This window comes from Lipotes vexillifer, unplaced genomic scaffold, assembly GCF_000442215.2.
Source record: "Lipotes vexillifer unplaced genomic scaffold, Lipotes_vexillifer_v1.1 scaffold22, whole genome shotgun sequence".
NCBI lineage: Eukaryota > Metazoa > Chordata > Mammalia > Artiodactyla > Lipotidae > Lipotes > Lipotes vexillifer.
Window position 1 is genome coordinate 1,400,749 of NW_006779050.1, and position 18,796 is coordinate 1,419,544.

The 18,796-nt window shown below is 44.7% G+C and overlaps 1 protein-coding gene across 1 annotated transcript in view; it reads right to left on the minus strand.

Moving 5' to 3' along the window:
• Positions 1-365: 365 nt before the first annotated feature.
• HADH (hydroxyacyl-CoA dehydrogenase) overlaps positions 366-18,796 on the minus strand; it is a 48,007-nt gene continuing 29,576 nt past the window's right edge. Inside the window, 5 exon segments of the mRNA XM_007452147.1 lie at positions 366-1,214; positions 2,198-2,314; positions 7,786-7,858; positions 12,523-12,612; positions 16,803-16,929. Coding sequence (XP_007452209.1) covers positions 1,096-1,214; positions 2,198-2,314; positions 7,786-7,858; positions 12,523-12,612; positions 16,803-16,929 — 526 coding nt within the window. The 3' untranslated portion in view covers positions 366-1,095.

The window sequence follows — 18,796 nt, forward strand, 5'->3', positions numbered from 1 at the left end:
TCACTTCAGCTCTCTGTTAATGAGGCCACTGGACCTCAGGGTTTCTGATTTCTTTCCAGCTTCAAAATTCTATCTTGGAAGACACTTTCTCAAGCCAATGATTAAAAGAAGCTTATGTTACACTGTTTCTTTTTGTTGGCAAAAAAGAAACAGATGTTCCTTAAAAAGTGTTTTCTGTGCCCTTATTCTTGCTCTGTGGGTAAGAAATCTGGAGTGACAGCTGCAGGCAGGTTGTACATGAACACCCTCTCCTGCCACTCCTTCCCCTCCATTACCACTCAAAAAAGTGACTACAGGCCAAAGAAGATGGCACAGCTTCTGCCTAAATTACCAACCTTTACTTTTATAACCATTTAAGCATATTATGACTTTAAATTTTACATGTTTATTTGAATTCAAATTTTCACAGAATAAAAGACTGCATTTCATTAGAGTCAATCTGCAGCAATTATTTCTCATGAAAAAAAAAAAGACAATAACCACTCAGACTTCAGAGGTGAATGAAACCTCTTCCTGCAAAAACAAAACACATGGAGGTATTCCCACCAATCCAGAAGCAGCATCTCGATGATGAGCTGAATTGAGGCGTGACACCTGACGTCACGCCCGAAGTAGGGTAAGGCTTGAGGCTGCAGGCAGCACATGTTCTGGTGAAGGCGAGATGCAGGTGCTGCTCATGCAGCCCTCCACAGACACACCACGACGAGGCAACGGCTCGCGGCTCTCCCGTGTGGCAACGATGGACAACAGGGTGCTCTCGTTACAAGTGAATGAGTTCAGGTTCAGGACACTCTTTACAAAAACGACAAGGTTCAAAATAAATGTTTACTCCAAGGCACCTAAGGTGTAAAGCTTTTTAGAAAATACACAGAAATGAACAAACAGACTTAAAAAGGGAATTAGTTCTCAATGGAGGAATCGGCTATTACTGTAACTACTGTAAATAATTAGTTCAGATAGATTACAATCCAAACGCACATCGAACAGACTGTGCTGTGTGAGGGAACGGCTGACCACAGAGCATTCCCCTGGGCGCTTGGGGAGCTGTTGGTATGTGCTTACGGGGCTTCCTCCCAGAGCCAGAGACACTGCGCATCACTTGTATTTGTAATATCCTTCTCCAGTCTTCTTGCCAAGCTTATTCTCTGCTACCAGCTTATTCATGGATGGGCTGGACTGAAACAAGGGGTTCTTTGTATCCATTTCATGCCATCCTATTGAGAGGAGGGAAAAGTGCTTCGGATGAATTGCTGGGTTTAAGTCTCGGCGTTCCAGGGCAAGTCTGGAGGCAGAGCGTGGGGAGAAGCGTCCTTACTCTGATGTGGGAGAGCCCCACAGGCTTGGTGTCACTCGGGCCAAAACGGCAGAGGCAGAAGGAAGGCTGAGCATGAGCCCTAAAGCGGGTGTGCTGCCACCAGGCCGCGCCGCTCAAGGCCCAGCTCTACCAATGGCCGTCCTGTTCATCCGACCCCTTCCTTGGACTCGCTAATGCCAAAGGTCCAGGGTCACAAACAGAACCCATTCACCTGGTGGCTGGACCCCTCAGTGACACAGTGAAATGACTTTTCAGCAAATCTGAATTTGCTGCCACTGGTATTTTGTACCCTCATAAAATTCAGAAGTTCATGCTTAAACCAGAGCCCTCCTTGCTCCTCCCGTAAGTATTCTTTGTGCAACCTGGTATTACGAGGTACATTCATCTTCGGTAGCCCAATTTTGGTTACTACTTTAAACCTGTCTTCAGAGCCACTACAGTAAAATGCATACCCTTTTTTAGATGGTTGTGCATCTTGAATGCAGTGGTTACACATATCAGCACATGTGATAGAATGACTGTGTACCAATGTCAATTTCCTGGCTTTGATACTGTACTGTGGTTACGATATAAGATGGAACCACAGGGGGAAACTATATAAAGGGGTACACAGGCCCTGTCTGTGCTGTATTTGAGACTTCTTGTGAATCTATAATTATTTCAAAATGAAAAGTTTAAAAAAAAAGTTGCCTTATGAGGAGAATAGGCAATCACATTTTTCCTTCTGCCATTTCACTTTAATCTTTAAGCTGGTGGGGCAGGGCTTTGGAAGGTCTACTAAGACTCCTTATCTGTTTAAATAGGCATTACACTTTAATTCATAGTTGAGACAGACTACCTCAACTCAATTAAAGACACACAACAGAGAATTCCAATTCTTACCGTCCATGATGAACTTCGTAGTATCCAGCCCAACATAATCGAGAAGCTCGAATGGGCCCATGGGGTACCCAGCGCCCAGCTTCATAGCAGTATCGATGTCTTCCTTGGACGCATCACCTACACAGAAGAGGGCAGTGCTGAGTCACCACCATCCTTCCCAGAATCCTCCTGGTCACGTGCTGAGTTCCTGAATTACTAGCATTTTACATATTTGCACATTCAAAAAACATCTGGAGTCAGGAACTCTGGCTTAGGTAAGATTTTTCTTAGAGGTAAATGCCAAATAGGTCACAAGATTTTCAAAGCTACTCCACGAAGTTACTCTGTGAGGTGAATTCTAGAGCACCGCAACCTTGTTCATGGAGAGAGAAGGCCCCAGTGGCCTGGAAACATTAGTTACTTTCTAATGGATTGGGAATCACCTTCTCTGGAATAACTTACTAAAATATCCTTTAAAGCGAGGACATGTTTTTGACTGATAAGTGGGCTTTTTTTGGTTTTCCTATGTATTATATATATTTTTCTTTTCCCAGATTTCCTGGTTTTATAAGTAATGAGTATCCCACTGGAATCACATGCACACAAACTCTTTAGTCACGATAATGTTTAAAGGAAAGCCCAAACCCGACTGAGCACTGCCACGCAAGTGTGCAAGTGTGCTGAGGAGTCAAGGGCCAAGTGCTTTTTTCTTGGAATTTTTATCCTTCACATAATGTCCTTGGGTCACAGAGGTCTTTATAGAGAACAACCTGGTCCCTTTCTCCAAAATCAGGACTAGCCTGTCACAAGTGTCTATCTAGAATTTTGTTCCAAAGCATAAAGAAATGGTCAATTATACCAAAGCTAAATACAATTAAAAAGTTATAAAAGACTTGAGAGATTTCACAACCTAAATATTTCAGATCTTTAGACATGAGGAACAAGAACTACTTAACATGCATAAAGACTCTATTTTTAAAAGCATATGAAGTACTAAGGTAATGCCAAAGGATTTCAAGGTGGTTCAAGATGATTAAAATACCAACCAATTATTTCACGGGAGACATTATCAGTACTCCACTGATTAGTCAACCAGAGGATCCTGAGAACCATGATTTGAGCTTCAGGCCATAAGAGAGCAAAAATGATCACATACACATTAGCCTTATCAGGCAGCCTCATTCACTCATTCATTCAACTTTTGTCGATATCTGTTATGTATCAGGCACCAGAGACTTGGAATGAGACAAAGAAAAACAAGACAAGCACTCCAGTGTTCACAGTATAATGGGAGGATTCAGATGTGTAAAGCACAAATTTCATCATGACAAGTGCTGAGGATTCATGAAGACTCACAATCACGGAGAGATTTACTCATACTGCCACGACTTCACCACAACTGCCACCCAGGCCCGGGTCCTGGCGGTCCTGAAGAGAATCCCAGGGAGGGGCAGGGAAGGGCATTCCAGGGAGCAGGAACAGCTCGTGCAAAGGCAGGAGTGAGAAAGAAGCCGGCAGCTGATAAGTGGATTATGCCGAGAGGATTTCATTTGACTTCGAGGTTTCCGTGGTGTCAGGGCCAGAATGCTGGAACGACAGCCCAGGATGCTCCGTGTACTGGTAACCTGTCCTCACCATCCGCAGAACCTCTGCTCAGGTGTCACTGCATCAGAGCCTCCCCCTCCTCCCTGCATATAAACTAGCAACTGTCAGGACTCCAGGCTAGGACTCCGGCCATCCCCTAGACTTTATCTTTCTCGGGGATTACTGGTCACAACCTAACGTGTTATCTATTGGTTCATTCGCTACAGGCTGTCTCCCCTCATTAGAATATAGGCTCCCTGGGGACAGAAATCTCATAGCATAACGGTTCCAACTTACCTAAAGCCATTTAATCAAATCAATATTCAAGACAGACAATAAACCCTAGAGTCAAAACTGTAATTCCAGATTCAGAGACTCACTTGACTGAAATAATATGAAGACACAGCACATCATGGAAAAAAATCTAAAAAGCTTTACAAAGTCAGTATAATTCTAAAAATTCTGTTCTGAGTAACACAGGGTAAAAGAGGCAAAAAGAAAAGAGAGAGAAATAAAATACAGACCGTTGTGCCAAGTGGGAGTTAACAACACGTGGTATAGACCAATAATTTTAACCAATGATAATTTTAGACCAATAATTCCTACTCTTTAGAATCAAGCACTTCACTCGGAACCTGACACCTTCTCCAAAGAAAATGCACGTATACACAAAATTCGGCATCAACCTTAGGAGGCTCACGGGACCCACCCCCACCCCCAGCTAAGAGCCCCCAACTCTGAACAACAAAGAAGGGCGTCCTCAGTGAACTCCCAGCTCTTCTGCAGGCCTGAGAACCTGGGACCTGTCCCAACAGCCTTCTTCTGCCGGCTCATCAGCACCACCTACCGACCATTCTTGGCATTAACAACAAACCAGAGTCACAGCAAAGAGATCAGAACCGCAGTGCAGCCACCATTCCTTTATTCATCAACAGCTACCTAAAGCCTGTCCTACACAAGCACTTTGCGGGGTATGAAGATGGGGACCCAAATACTGCCGCAGAAAACAAGAGTACAGTAGGAGAAGAGAGACACATGCCGTGTGGCAGGGAAGAGAGTAGCACATGCCCCGAAGGAGAAGCAAAGTGTACAGAGAGTTACGACAACACAGATCACATCCAGCCTGGAGCGCTGGGGACAGTCCAGTGGGGCCTTGTGAGAAGGTGGGAGTAAGGTGTGGGGTGATGACAGGAAGGCAGAGGGTGAGGAGAAAGAAGGCCCCCTGGCGAGGGCACCGTATTTGGTAGGCTACAATGGAACCGCTGAACACGTCCTGGGAGGGGGAGTGACAGTGTGAGCAGGATGTCACACAGTGCCTGGGGAACAGGCTCACGACACTCCCAGGGCGTCACCCGAGAAGAGCTAACCATGCAGCCCCACCACGCTGCCAGAGCGGACCCTGTCACAGTGGCATCTGACGGGGGGCAGCTGTCTGCTCCAGGCACCAGTCTGCTCAAAGGTCTGCAGAGAGAGCCCAGACGCCCAGGGGCAAGGGTGACCGAGCCCACCAATCAGGCCTCGGTTACAGTGGGAATGATGAGAGCAACGTAAGGAGAGAGGACAGAAGCTGCGGGGCACTGGGGAGGAAGGCACGACAGAAGCAAGGAGGCTCCCAGCACCAGAGAGCAGCGATGCGGGCAGTGAAGCGCAGCTAGACTCCACAGGCAGTTGACAGAAGCGCCGCTGGGGGCCTGTGCACTGAAAGACGCTCAGCTGCCCAGGAGGCCCGAGTGGACAACGACGGAGCCGATTCTCTGTTCTAACGCCCCCCACACACATCCTTCTGATGACCCTCTACCACTCAAAGCAGCATTCCACCAACCTGTCTGAGTGGCACACTTACCTCGGGAATACCAAAATTGTTTGTAATGGACCCAAAATTCATGGTGAAATACTACCCCCCAATGCGATGGTATAAGGAGGTGGGGTCTTGTAGGAATTAGGATTAGAAGAGTCACAAGGGTAGAGCTCCCATGAATGGGATCAGCGCTCTTCTCAGAGTCATAAGAGAGCCTGTTTCCTCTCTCTGCTCTCTGCCATGCGAGGCAGTCTACAACCAGAAGAGGGCTCGCATAGATACCCAATCACGCTGGCACCCTAAATTTGGACTTTAGCCTCCAGAACTGTGAGAATTAAATTTCTGTCATTTATATGCCACCCAATCTATATGGCTGTATTTTTTATAGCAGCCCAAGCTGACCAAGACAGTGTCATCCAGAGAAATTCTCCACAATGAGTTCGGAAAAGGCTGGGCTGAACTGCCTTCACGGCTTGACTCTGCAGCCCGGGGGCGGGGTGGGGGGAGGGCAGCACTGCACGCACGTCTCCTCACCCTCCTGGACAACACAATACTTGAGGAGACCAGTCTGGAAAAGACACGAGGTAACGGGAAATCCTTTGCTGCCTGGGGGAGCCTCACTAAAGGCAGGCTGACTGGCACAGGGAGACTAGGATGACAGGGAGGAATCCAAAGTGACAAATGAAAAGACATGGCAGCGAGAGAGGATAATCCAGAATGGCTTCAGGTTTCAAAGAAGAACGGATGCAGTTCCGCCAGCCACTCAGAGCAGGCTAACAGAGGCGGGGTGGCAGGCGTGCATGTGAGCACCCCCTGCGCTGGCTGAATGAGGACAGAACCTTGAGGTGGCAGAAGGGACATGGTAAGAAGCCTGAGGTGTGAGGAGTCCAGACCATAGTGTGGCTTCCTGGGAAACAGCAGCCAGACATGACCCCCAGCACCTCCAGGGTACTGAGAGCGCCGCCAAGGGCAAAGTAAGAGTACTTCCCCTGTGGGGTCAGACTCCCCTCTGAATTTCACCTCCCAGGTGGCTAGTGATGGTGAAGGATAAAGGGACTCCATCTGTTTAGAAAAGGACCACTGCTGGTAAGAGGAAAGTGGAAGCTAAGAAAATGACTTTCAACTTACAACCAGATATGTGGTTCAGTTGAAAATATATCAAAGTGACAGCATGTTTCAGTGAGAAAGACACCATTACGAGGTGGATCACCCACATGCTATATTCTAAAACATTACATTACAAAAAAAACCTCTGCCTTTCAAAGTAGGGCAAAATGCTTCATGCTGTCTTTGAGGTGTAATTAGGCATATTTGTTGATAGATAAACACAGAAGTGTTGGTTTGATCTCGGAGCAAAAAGTGAGGCAAATGCCTCCATAAAACACAGAGAAAAGTTTTAATATTTAAAGCAGATTTTGAGGAAGAAAATATGCTTTCATCTCTCTGGAAGAGCTAGTATGAATGTTTTGTTTCAAAAATGACATTCTCAGGAGCAAGCATTTGTAAATGAAGTAATTGAGAACAATTACACTTGCTTTTCATCCAGTCCTATTAAGGCCTGTTTGCCTTTGAAGCAGACATGATAGTTACCTTTCCAGAAATGTGGTAGGTAAGGTAGGCAGGAGGATACATGACATTTTATAACCTTGGACCTTGTCCCAAGTCTACTTCTGCAACAGGGAAAATGATTCTTTGTCAATCAACAAAGTATTGAGAAAAAACCATTTCAGACCATTCTTAAGGTTAAAAAAAAATGCATCATAACATCACTCAGTAAGGATGGACAAGGCTGTTGGAAACATTCCTTGTCACACAACAGCCTTGTAACTCATTTCCCTTCTCCTGTCACAATTTTAGAACCTTAGGGAATTTTAAAGGTTTCCTGGCCCTGTGATTTTTACATCTACATCATCATCATCATCATCATCATCATGATTATTATTTTAAGCAATAAACCCTTTAACCAGAGATCCAGGATACAAATCCGTGTTGGCCTATGATTGCTCTGGCTGGGACTGTAGTGGGGGGGCTGTCCCAGAGCCACCTCAGAGGGAATCCAGGGGGGCCTGGGAGCACAGTGACAGAGGCACAGGGGCCCAGGGTCAGGCTGCTCCACAGAGCCAGAAAACAGAAGCTCCTCCCCTACGCCTCATGGCCCATCCCTTCCCACAGACCCTGCGGGAGAACTCCCAGACTCGCTGCACCCAGCCTGGGTCGGGACAGCTACCTCGTTCATACAGCCTGACTGCTTCCATGAGGTACGGCACCAGGAGACGGTTCACAATAAACCCAGGAGTATCCTGTCAGAGGAGAGAGAAAAACAGTAGACAAATGAATTTTCCGTGAACTTTATCTTTTGTAAAGTCACCAGATCACTCCTTATCACCCTGGACGGTTACCCACATTTATCAAGCTATACATTTTTAAAATGTTTTAAGGTACCAAGACAGTCTCACTTCTATCTCACATGACAATTTATCCAACAATTATAGTACCCCAGAAGCCCCTACTGCACGGATCCTGAAATAAAGGCAGATAAGGCAGAGGGGTCACTAGAAAGAGCATGGCTTTGGGGGCAGGCAGATCTGGGCTCGAATTCTAATATTCTCTGACCTTGCATCATTCTGAATCTCAGTTTCATCATCTGTGAAACGGGAATAGTAACTTCCACCTCACAGGTTGTGAAGATAAATCAGAACTCATAAAATGCTGTGCACACAGCCCCCCCTCAAATGGCAGTCCTTTTACTCCTCTTCTCTCCCACATCCCTTTCAGGAGTCTAGAAAAAGTAACAGTCCATCGTGAACACTCCTCGGAGGAGCACGACCTCCCGGCTGCTCAGGATTTTCTCAGGCTCCAGCGCACAGCACGGGATGGTGGAACTGGGGACAGGTGCCGGGGCAAACAAGCAGATGCTAACAGATCGATGGCCTTTCACAGCTCACTACCGAAGACTCTCTACCCTGATGACTCCTTGTACTGCACTTCCTTTCTTCATTTCCCCCCTCATTAAAATGCTTAACCATCTCTCCTGGAGGCCTAGTATGGGGTCTGGATTCTACCTACTGATCTCTTTTGGAAGCTTGTGGGGAAGGCTGGGTTTGGTTAACTTTTTGGTGGTATTTATGTGAAGTTGATTTCAACTAAGTAAATGGAGCCCGCTCTTTTAACAAAAGGCTGTGATCCTCCTGCAGGAAGAAATCTGCACCCTGGCCCCAGGCCTTGTGTCCTGTTTCAAGCACACACTGGACGCTCCATAAACATCTGAATTAAAGACGCCCAGCCTCCTGCATTACTCTTCCAACTCACCAGACTGCACACCGTAGCCACAGTATTTGTAGCTCCTTTCACTCTGGACAAGCTGAAACCACGCCTACCCCATCTCCCAGGAATACAGAGATGCACAAAAGAGCTTTATCAGTTTAAGCAAGACTATATTAATATAACCATATTGATTTAATAACTAGGGCATGGGAGCACTCAAATGTCCATCGATGGACGAATGGATAAAGAAGATGTGGTACATATATACAATGGGATATTACTCAGCTAGAATAAAAGAAAGGAATAATGCCATTTGCAGCACCATGGATGGACCTAGAGAATCTCATACCGAGAGAAATAAGTCAGACAGAGAAAGACAAATACCATGATATCGCTTATATGTGAAATCTAAAAAAGGGGTACAAATGAACGTATTTACAAAACAAATAGTCACAAGTGTAGAAAACAAACTTATGGTTACTGGGGGAAAGTTGGGGGGGTGATAAATTGGGAGACTAGGACTGACAAATACACACTACTATATATAAAATACGTAATTAATAAGGACCTACTGTATAGCACAGGGAACTCTTCTCAGTACTCTGTAATGACCTATACGGGACAAGAATCTAAAAAAGTGGATATAGGTATAACGGATACACTTTGCTGTACAGCGGAAACTAATGAAATGTAAATCAACCATACTCTAATAAAAAATTTTTAAAAAAATAACTAGGGCAAAAATGCTTTTCAACTTCAAAAAGTTTATTGTAGAAATTCAGGATGGGGTAGGGTACCTGAATACATGAAGCACACCATATACAAGGTTAGAAATCAGAAAGCAGCCTGGGAAAAATATTTTCTCCATATATAATATATGGAATTTTAAAATCATTTACATAAAGAGCTCATAGAACTCAATAAGGAAAACATGCTAAAACTCACAAAATATTTAAAGAAATATTCATTAGAACAAAATAGCATGTTGCCAGTAAGATTATTGGCAAGAGGTTTCTTCCCCATTATAATATTCAATGCTGTTGAGGATGCAGAGTGATAGTCTCAATATTGGTAGAATGTAAAGAGACACAGTCCTTTAATTAAGCAATTTAATTTTATATAATCATACACCTTACATTTTTCATACACATATATTTATTAAATATACTTTACTGTATTTATTATATACCAGGTATTGTTTGTTCTAAGTGCTTTACAAATATTAATTCATTTATTCCTCATAATACCCTGTGAGACAAGTACTATTATTACCTCTACGTGAGGTAGAGGATACTGAGGCACAGAGAGGTTAAGTGACTTGCCCAAGGTTACACATCTAATAAGTGCCAAAGCCAGGATGTGAACCCAGGCAGGCTGGCTCCAGAGTCCATGGCCTTAACCTTTTCACACCACACTTTCCCTGTGAAGTCTTACTAGGAAGAAAGACACATTTCAGGCACGTTCATGCCATTCTTCTGTGTCGGGTGTTGGTAAGCTACAATCCTGCAGGCCAAATCCAGTTGTAAATAAAGTTTTAGTGGAACACAGCCACACTTCTCGGCTGGTATGGTCCATGCAGTAGAATCGAGTAGTTGCAACAGAGACCATAAGCCCTAAAATATTACTATCTGGCCCTTGACAGAAAAGTCTGCTGACCCTTGTTCTATGTGATTGCCTTCTGTCGTCTGGGTGCCTCAGCAAGAGCTTGAATAACTGACCCTGAAAGACTCCCCAAAAGCCCTAAGGTATCACCTAAAAGGAGATGTAACAAGGGCAATTTTATGAGACCAGAGTTCCCAGGCCTGCATCTGCCATGGCCAGTCTGATGGAAGAACGAATCACCACTCTTCATGAATTAATGACTGTGCTGCTGAAGACCATCCCTGGCTTGTTCCCACACCTCCATTTTCATACCTGGCTTTTCATCTGCTGCAAGCTGATGCCCCTTCTAACATTATGACTACTTTCTGCCACAAACAAAGCATCAACTGGTAAGAAAAAGTGCAACCATACCCTCTGGTTATTAATGTGATTTTTTTTTAATCCAAAATATTTAAAACCATAAAACTAAACCAAAAAAATGAGTGTTAAAAAATGAGATTCCCTAATATAACACTACAGACCTCCACTGGGGGGACCGGCAGGTGGAAGACTATTGGGGTCCACATCGACAGATGACTGATTCAGATGATTCATGAACAATTTGAGTTTTCATGGGTTAATACAAGATTTGAAGTTTGAGTTCAAACTTGAGACTATTTTAGAAAGCAAAACTATGGTATGAGAAGAACCACAATGGTATTTAAAAGATTACAGTCAACCAGCAATTCCACTCCTGGATATATATCCGAAAAAACAAAAACACTACTTTGAAAAGATACATGCACCCCAATATTCAGAGCAGCACTATTTACAATAACCATGACATGGAAACAACCCAAGTGCCCATCAACAGACAACTGGCTTAAGCAGACATGATATATATACAATGCAGTACTGCTCAGCCATAAAAAACAATGAAATTTTGCCATTTGCAGCAACATGGATGGACTTGGAGGGCATTATGCTACGTGAAGTCAGACAGAGAAAGACAAATACTGTACATGATATCACTTATATGCGGAATCTAAAAAATACAACAAACTAGTAAATAGAACAAAAAAGAAGCAGACTCACAGTAACAGAGAACAAACTAGTGGCTACCGTGGGGCGGGGACAGGGAAATACAGGGGTGGGAGAATGGGAGATACAAACCACTGGGTATCAGGTAGGCTCAAGGATGTATTGTACAATATGGGGAATAGAGCCAATATTCTGTAGTAACTGTAAATGGAAAGTAACCTTTTAAAGTTCTTTAAAAATAATTTTTTTTAATAAAATGATTATGGTCAAAAAAGCAGATTAACGTATTTATAAAACTCTGTAATGGGATTCTGTGACACAACTGTCCTTTCAGAAACACGGCCGAGTCATGCAGTAGCGCAGTCCCTAAATCTGGGGACTAAAGAGGAGCTGCGGCAAATGGAGAGACTGGAGGTAATCAAAACAAAGTAGGTGACAGCACCCGGGGATAATTTCACACATAATACCAGGAATCGCAAGAAAGGGGAAAAAGGCCGGAGGCAAGCTTTCCGCCCACCACACTTCTTACTGAAAAACAAAACAACACAAACAAAATCACAAGCAACATTCCACTGAGAAACAGCTTCATTTCCTGCTACCTTGGTTGAGGCGGGCTCTACCTCTCTCACACCATTTCCCTAATCACCTGCAAGTGTTCTTTCCAAAAGGGAAGCCCTAGTTTTCTGTTCGGGATTCATGTACCACCAGGCTGTACCTGGCACACAGGGTTCTGGTTCCTCAGGGCCCAGAAGAAGCTGAAGCTGATGAGGTAACAAAAACCACTGATGGAAACACAACCACTCATCAAGAAACCAAAGTCAAGACCCAGAGAGAAATTCGAGTTTTCAATTTAGCTGAAGCCATGGCTCCATTTGGATTGCAGACTACCCACCTGATGGCCTTGAGCATGGCTTAGGAGCACGGCTAGATGCAACTTGCTCTTTACAGCCTGCGGATAGGCCTGCAGCAAAAGTGGCCCACGTCCCACACCATCCTACTATGGAAGAATACTACCTGGAATAAGTCAGGTTCTGAGAAAAGTCACCACCCCACCCTTACCAAGCTATCCATACTCTACCTTGCAAGCAACAGGATGCTTTCCCAGTGTTTTGCTGAAGTCTACCAGAGATTCAAAGGTCTTCTGGCTGGTCATTGGTGTTTTAATGACCTGGAAACGTAAAGCAGAGAAGAGTTATAATCAGAAAGTCAGCAAACAATCTCAATAGAACAGTTCAAGGAAACACTGATCAAATATTGCCACACAGGTGGCAAAAATAATTTTAGTTTCAGATTAGAAGGATTTCAAGCCAGAAACAAAACGTCCACTTTAAGATAGTGGACTACGGCAGAACACACAAAATCAAGGCTTAAAATATAAATGTGGGGACTTCCCTGGTGGTGCAGTGGTTAAGAATCGCCTGCCAATGTAGGGGTCATGGGTTCGAGCCCTGGTCTGGGAAGATCCCACATGCCGCAGAGCAATTAAGCCCGTGCGCCACAACTACTGAGCCTGCACTCTACAGCCCATGAGCCACAACGACTGAGCCTGCGTGCTGCAACTGCTGAAGCCCATGGGCCTAGAGCCCGTGCTCCACAATAAGAGAAGCCACCGCAATGAGAAGCCCGCGCACCGCAACAAAGAGAAGCCCCTGCTCGCCGCAACTAGAGAAAGCCCGCGCGCAGCAATGAAGACCCAACGCAGCCAAAAATAATAAATATATTAAAAAAAAACCATACAAGTGTGTGTGTGTTTGTGTGTGTGTGTGTGTGTGTGTGTGTGCGCGTGCGCGCGCAGGAGAGTTCTACAGGTTTTGTCACCGAGACAGACCTGGATTCAAATACCAATCACACCACTTACTGGCTCTGTGACCCTGGCAGTGTTTCTTGAAATTGAAATGACATTTAAATCACTCTACCTACCTCAAGGAGTTAAGGTGAGAATGGAATTAGATTAGGAAGTAAAGCATTAAGGGCAGCTTCTACGAGGGCTGCAGTGCTCAGTAAATGCTGTCTTTTATTAGGGTTTTACTTGCTACTGTTAATTATTTCAGGGAGGTAACTGGAAGTCTACTAGAGTGTAACAACTGCCCTTAAAGTACTCTGCATGAAGTTACACCTTCTCTTAGCATACAGATGAGAAGGAGCCTCAGGAAAACAGAGGTGCACTCAGGTCACCCAGGTCCTGTGGACTCTGAGATGAGTAATCCCCCCATTACTGCGCCCTCTCCCACACAGATGCCCCAAAGCCCAACAGCTCCCTTTGCCTCAGGACAGGCTCATCCCAGAGGAAGGCTTTCATAACCAGCAAATACCAGCCAATGGCTGGGGCCTGCCACCTGCCAGGAGCCTCAGGAAGGCCCCTAGCCGTCCTCCTGATCTTCTCTATGAGGTGCACTGCCAGAGTATGACTGCTACCCTGTTCACAGTAGCTGCTGGGCTCTACGGAAGTCAGCACCATGGGCCACACCTGGCAGTCAACTCTCAGGCGTTGTCAGCAATTAGATTTCAGCAAATGGAGAGAGACCCAGATGAATTTAAACTTAAAAAAATAGGGACTTCCCTGGTGGCACAGTAGTTAAGAGTCCGCTTGCCAATGCAGGGGACACGGGTTTGATCCCTGGTCCGGGAGGATCCCACATGCCGCAGAGCAACTAAGCCCGTGTGCCACAGCTACTGAGCCTGCACTCTAGAGCCTGCAAGCTACAACTACTGAGCCCGCGTGCCACCAACTACTGAAGCCCGCTTTCCTAGAGCCCGTGCTCCACAGCAAGAAAAGCCACTGCAATGAGAAGCCCACGCACCACAACTGTAGAAAGCCCACGCACAGCAACGAAGACCCAACACAGCCAAAAATAAATGAATAAATTTATAAACTTAAAAAAATATATAAATTAAATATACAATTTAAATGCCAGTTAAGGGACTTCAACCAGAGTCAAAGCAAACAGGCTTGGCTTCTACATCGGACCCTTTATACGAGCCTAGGCAAGTCAAATCAACCCTCTGTGCCTCACCTTTCTTATATGAAATTGGGATGATGATATTTGACACATCCTCCCTCTTTTAAGAGGGCTATATGGTGTAATGAGCTAGTGTCTGTGCAGGATGAAAAGCTCTATATAAATGGAGAGAATCATTATCATTCATGTTTTAATGTGGTCACAGCTTGGGGTGTGGGGCTACATTATGGCACTAAGGGAAGTAAATGAGTGTAAACAGAAAAAAGCACCATGAAGATGGGGTTGAGGAATGGGATGAGATGGGCCAGAAACTGCTCTGCAGGCATCACAAATCAAACAGCAATAGGAGAATTATTCAAGAGGAGGTATAAAACCACCTCCATCAGAACCGTATAGATTGAGCTAGGACAAGGGCTGCTAATTACTGAGTTTAAAAAACTAATTTGTTGGCTTAAAGGAGTCAATACTATACGTTTTTTTTTTTTTTTTAACAGGAAGGATGCATATTTACTCATTCGTTCAACAAACAGCAATGTGCTACATATATTCTGTTCCAACACAGGGTCTGAAAAAATATACATATACACACATTAATTGAGCCCAGCCCCAAGTAAAGAAGAGCCACTCAACTTATTGTTCATTGTGGTGCTTACCACCAGCAACACATACATGAATGCTCAAGTTGAATAAAAGTTGCATAAAGAAGAGCACTTTTGGAAAACACTTTCTAGAAAATGTTAACAATTGCCAAGCATTAACTGTTAACAATCAAGGTGCCATATTTCCAAAGACACAGATGGACATTATCAGATAAATGCAGTTGAAAACAGTATTACAGTTTGAAGTAAATCTACAAAATTTGTCTGTATCTTCGAAACACATTATGTGCATGATATGGTAACCAAAAAAGTAATTAGCCCCTAAGTACTGAAATGTTGACAATTCCATTCCACTTCCTTGCTCTTTTATGCATAAGGAGAAATGCTGTTTCTTCTAGTCCCTGTGCCCCTCCCTTTCATTCCCTAACTTCTTCAAAAACAGCCTTAGGGGTTTGGCAGTAAATTGGAAGAAACTAAGAAGCAATGTTAGTGGAACAGATAATTCCTATCTCAAGACGGGTCAGAGTCGTCCTTGAAAGAGAACTGTAAGAAAACGTAGTCACCCTTAAACTAGATGCTAATGCTTATGTTGTGGGGGGGAGGGGACACGTGAGGGGAAGGGGCCTGGAGAAGAAGGCAGCAGTGGAGAAAGAGACCCCGCCGCGCGCCCAGGGAGCCCCGGCCGGTCTCCGGAGGCCTGCCTGGATCCACAGCACCACGCTTCGCGCGTGGCAGTAACTCCGCAGCCTCAGCACAAATGCTACTTTAATAAGCAGCTGCTCCTCAGACCCTGTAATAAGCCCCCCCTACCAATGGCAAGTTGCCACATTTCAGGTGCAAATTATCTACAGTGACTCCACCTCCCTGGTACCTAAGACTCCAAGCAAGCAAGCAGAAGCAGCCCAAACAGGATCGCTGGCAGCCCTCCCTGGCCACTTTCCTCCACCTCCCAGGTTTGAGGTTGGGAGGTTCAAGGCTACTGGAAGCTGCTCTTTTATTTTTTTTTTCAACACCTTTATTGGAGCATAATTGCTTGACAATGGTGTGCTAGTTTCTGCTGTATAACAAAGTGAATCAGCTATACATATACATATATCCCCATATCCCCGCCCTCTTGTGTCTCCCCCCCACCGTCCCTATCCCACCCCTCTAGGTGGTCACAAAGCACGGAGCTGATCTCCCTGTGCTATGCGGCTGCTTCCCACTAGCTGCTTTAATAGGTCTGATTACAACACACGGGAGCTGTGCCTCCCCTGGTGACAATATCAAGGCCCTGTTACCTGGGGCTGAATTCACCCCGGGAACAGCGGTCAGGGCATATTACAGCGGCTCCTGTGGGAAACCAGGCTTCTAACAGAATTCCACATCCAGCCTAGACAAACTGACCTGGACAAGACAATATGAACATGGGTGGCTCTCCCCTCCGTGGTCTCATCAAGCTAGTGGTCTTTAGTGCTGCCTTCACAGTCTGATGCCTCTCTCTACACTACCCATCAGCTATGGCACAAACAAGTAAGTGACATTCCACAAAGTTAACAGCCCTCCTGGACATCACTGGTCAGAACACAGGGCTGCAAAGAAACAAAGCACAGGGGCCTTCCTAGATATTAGCTGCTGTTTCTTCCTTTGGCTCTGAAAGGAGTCTGGCCAGAGAAACCCAAGCACAAGGACAACCCTCCACCCTGCCACTAAAATCTATCCAGTGCAACCCCCAGTGGCAGGGAGGGTGCGACTCACAGAAGCAGGGGCTGAGGGCTGGCAGAGCAAAAGCACGCACGCACAAGCAGATACCCACTGACCTCCACAAGTTTCATCAGGGGCACTGGGTTGAAGAAATGGAGCCCGGCAAATCGGTCCTGTCTGGTGGTGGCATTGGCTATGCTTGTGATCTGCAAAGAGGAAGTGTTGCTGGCAAAGATTGTGTGTCTGTGGAGAGAAAGACAGCGGAGCATTGGAATACGTCCCACCTTTGGAAACAGTCAGGACCCCTCTCAGGTGCAACGCACAAGGTGACTGCTTACTGCCCAGGTCCTGTCCTTTCCTGACCCTAGAGGAAGTCTGAGAAAAGACACAGCTTCACACAAGAGGCTGAAATCAAGTGACCTGTTTCATTTAAATTTTGAAATTTTAAATTCAAAAGTTACCTGTTCCAAAAGCCTACGTAGTCTTTACCAAACCTTCCTTAATTTTAGGGAGCAAAATTTCTCCTGGCTACTTGCATTATCTAATTCACACAGTATGTGAGAAACAAAAGGAGGCAACAACGTCAGTCACAAGATGAAACTCCAAGTGAACAAAGACTAAGGAAAAACAGGATGTATCACAGACACTCAAAATAAGCAAAAAACTGTGAAGAGACACCTGACTCCTTAACAAGAAACATGTGACATAAACATGAACTACAATCTTTTCCCCTCAAGTGAAAAGCTTTACTTTTCCATTGACTGGGAATTAAAATGAAAACAGACAAAAACCAACATGGTCCAAAAGAAGTTTTAAGGTTACACTAGTAGACTCGGGGAAGGAAGGATACACGTATACACATGATAAATGTAGTTCAAGGCATTCTCCTTATTATAAAATCTCCTTAAAAAAGCAGTACCACCTTCTTTTGAGTATATAAAATATTAAATTATTAATTTAAAAAATCCATACTGACTTAAACCCAATTTAATTTTTTAAGACCTCAGTAAAGTGGGGTGCCAAAGGCATGACAGGCAAATATTTAAAGAGACAGGCAAGACTTACCAGCTTTCCTACAGCACCACCTCGTGGATAAATGTACACAAAATGGCCTAATGCTAACTACAACCACAAGGGCCTGGTCACAGCGCAGGAAGGGGAGTGGTTCCTTACGACCAGACTGACTGCGGGGTTCCTGCTTGCTCAAAAGGCAATACTACAATCTGCCTGAAATCAGGGGCAAGAGGGAAGGAGAAGGGAAGGGAGAAGAAACTAGTAATTTGGGAAGAGGTGAGTGAGGTGAAAGCACCTGGTGTGCTAGGTGGTGGCTACCAGAGACTGAAGGAAGACCCTTCGTGTGCTCAGCCCAGGAAAGCACTTAACTGTTTTTTTTTAATTTTTGTTGGGGCATAGTTGATTTACAATGTTGTTGTGTTAGTTTCAGGTGCACAGCAAAGTAAATCAGTCCTACATATATGTATACCCACTCTTTTTTAGATTCTTTTCCCATTACAGAGTACTGAGTAAAGTTCCCAGTGCTACACAGTAGGTCCTTATTAGTTTCCTATTTTATATATAGCAGTGTGTATGTGTCAGTCCCAATCTTCCAATTTATCCCTCCCCGCCCCTTACTCCCCCACCCCATAACCATAAGTGTATTTTCGACATCTTTAACTCTATTTCTGTTTTGTACATAAGTTCATTTGCAGCCTTTTTTTAGATTCCACATATAAGTGATTATCATATTTGTCTTTCTCTGTCTGACTTCAGTCAGTATGACAATCTCTAGGTCCATCCATGTTGTTGCAAATGGCATTATTTCATCCTTTTTTATGGCTGAGTAATACTCCATTGTATGTACCACATCTCCTTTATCCATTCCCCTGTTGATGGGCATTCAGGTTGCTTCCATGTGCTGGCTATTGTGAATAGTGCTGCAGTGAACATTGGGGTGCATGTATCTTTTTGAATTAAGGTTTTCTCTGGAAATATGGCCAGGAGTGGGATTGCTGGATCATATGGTAGCTCTATTTTTAGTTTTTTAAGGAACCTCTATACTCCACAGTGGCTGTACCAGTATACATTCCCACCAACAATGTAGGAGGGTTCC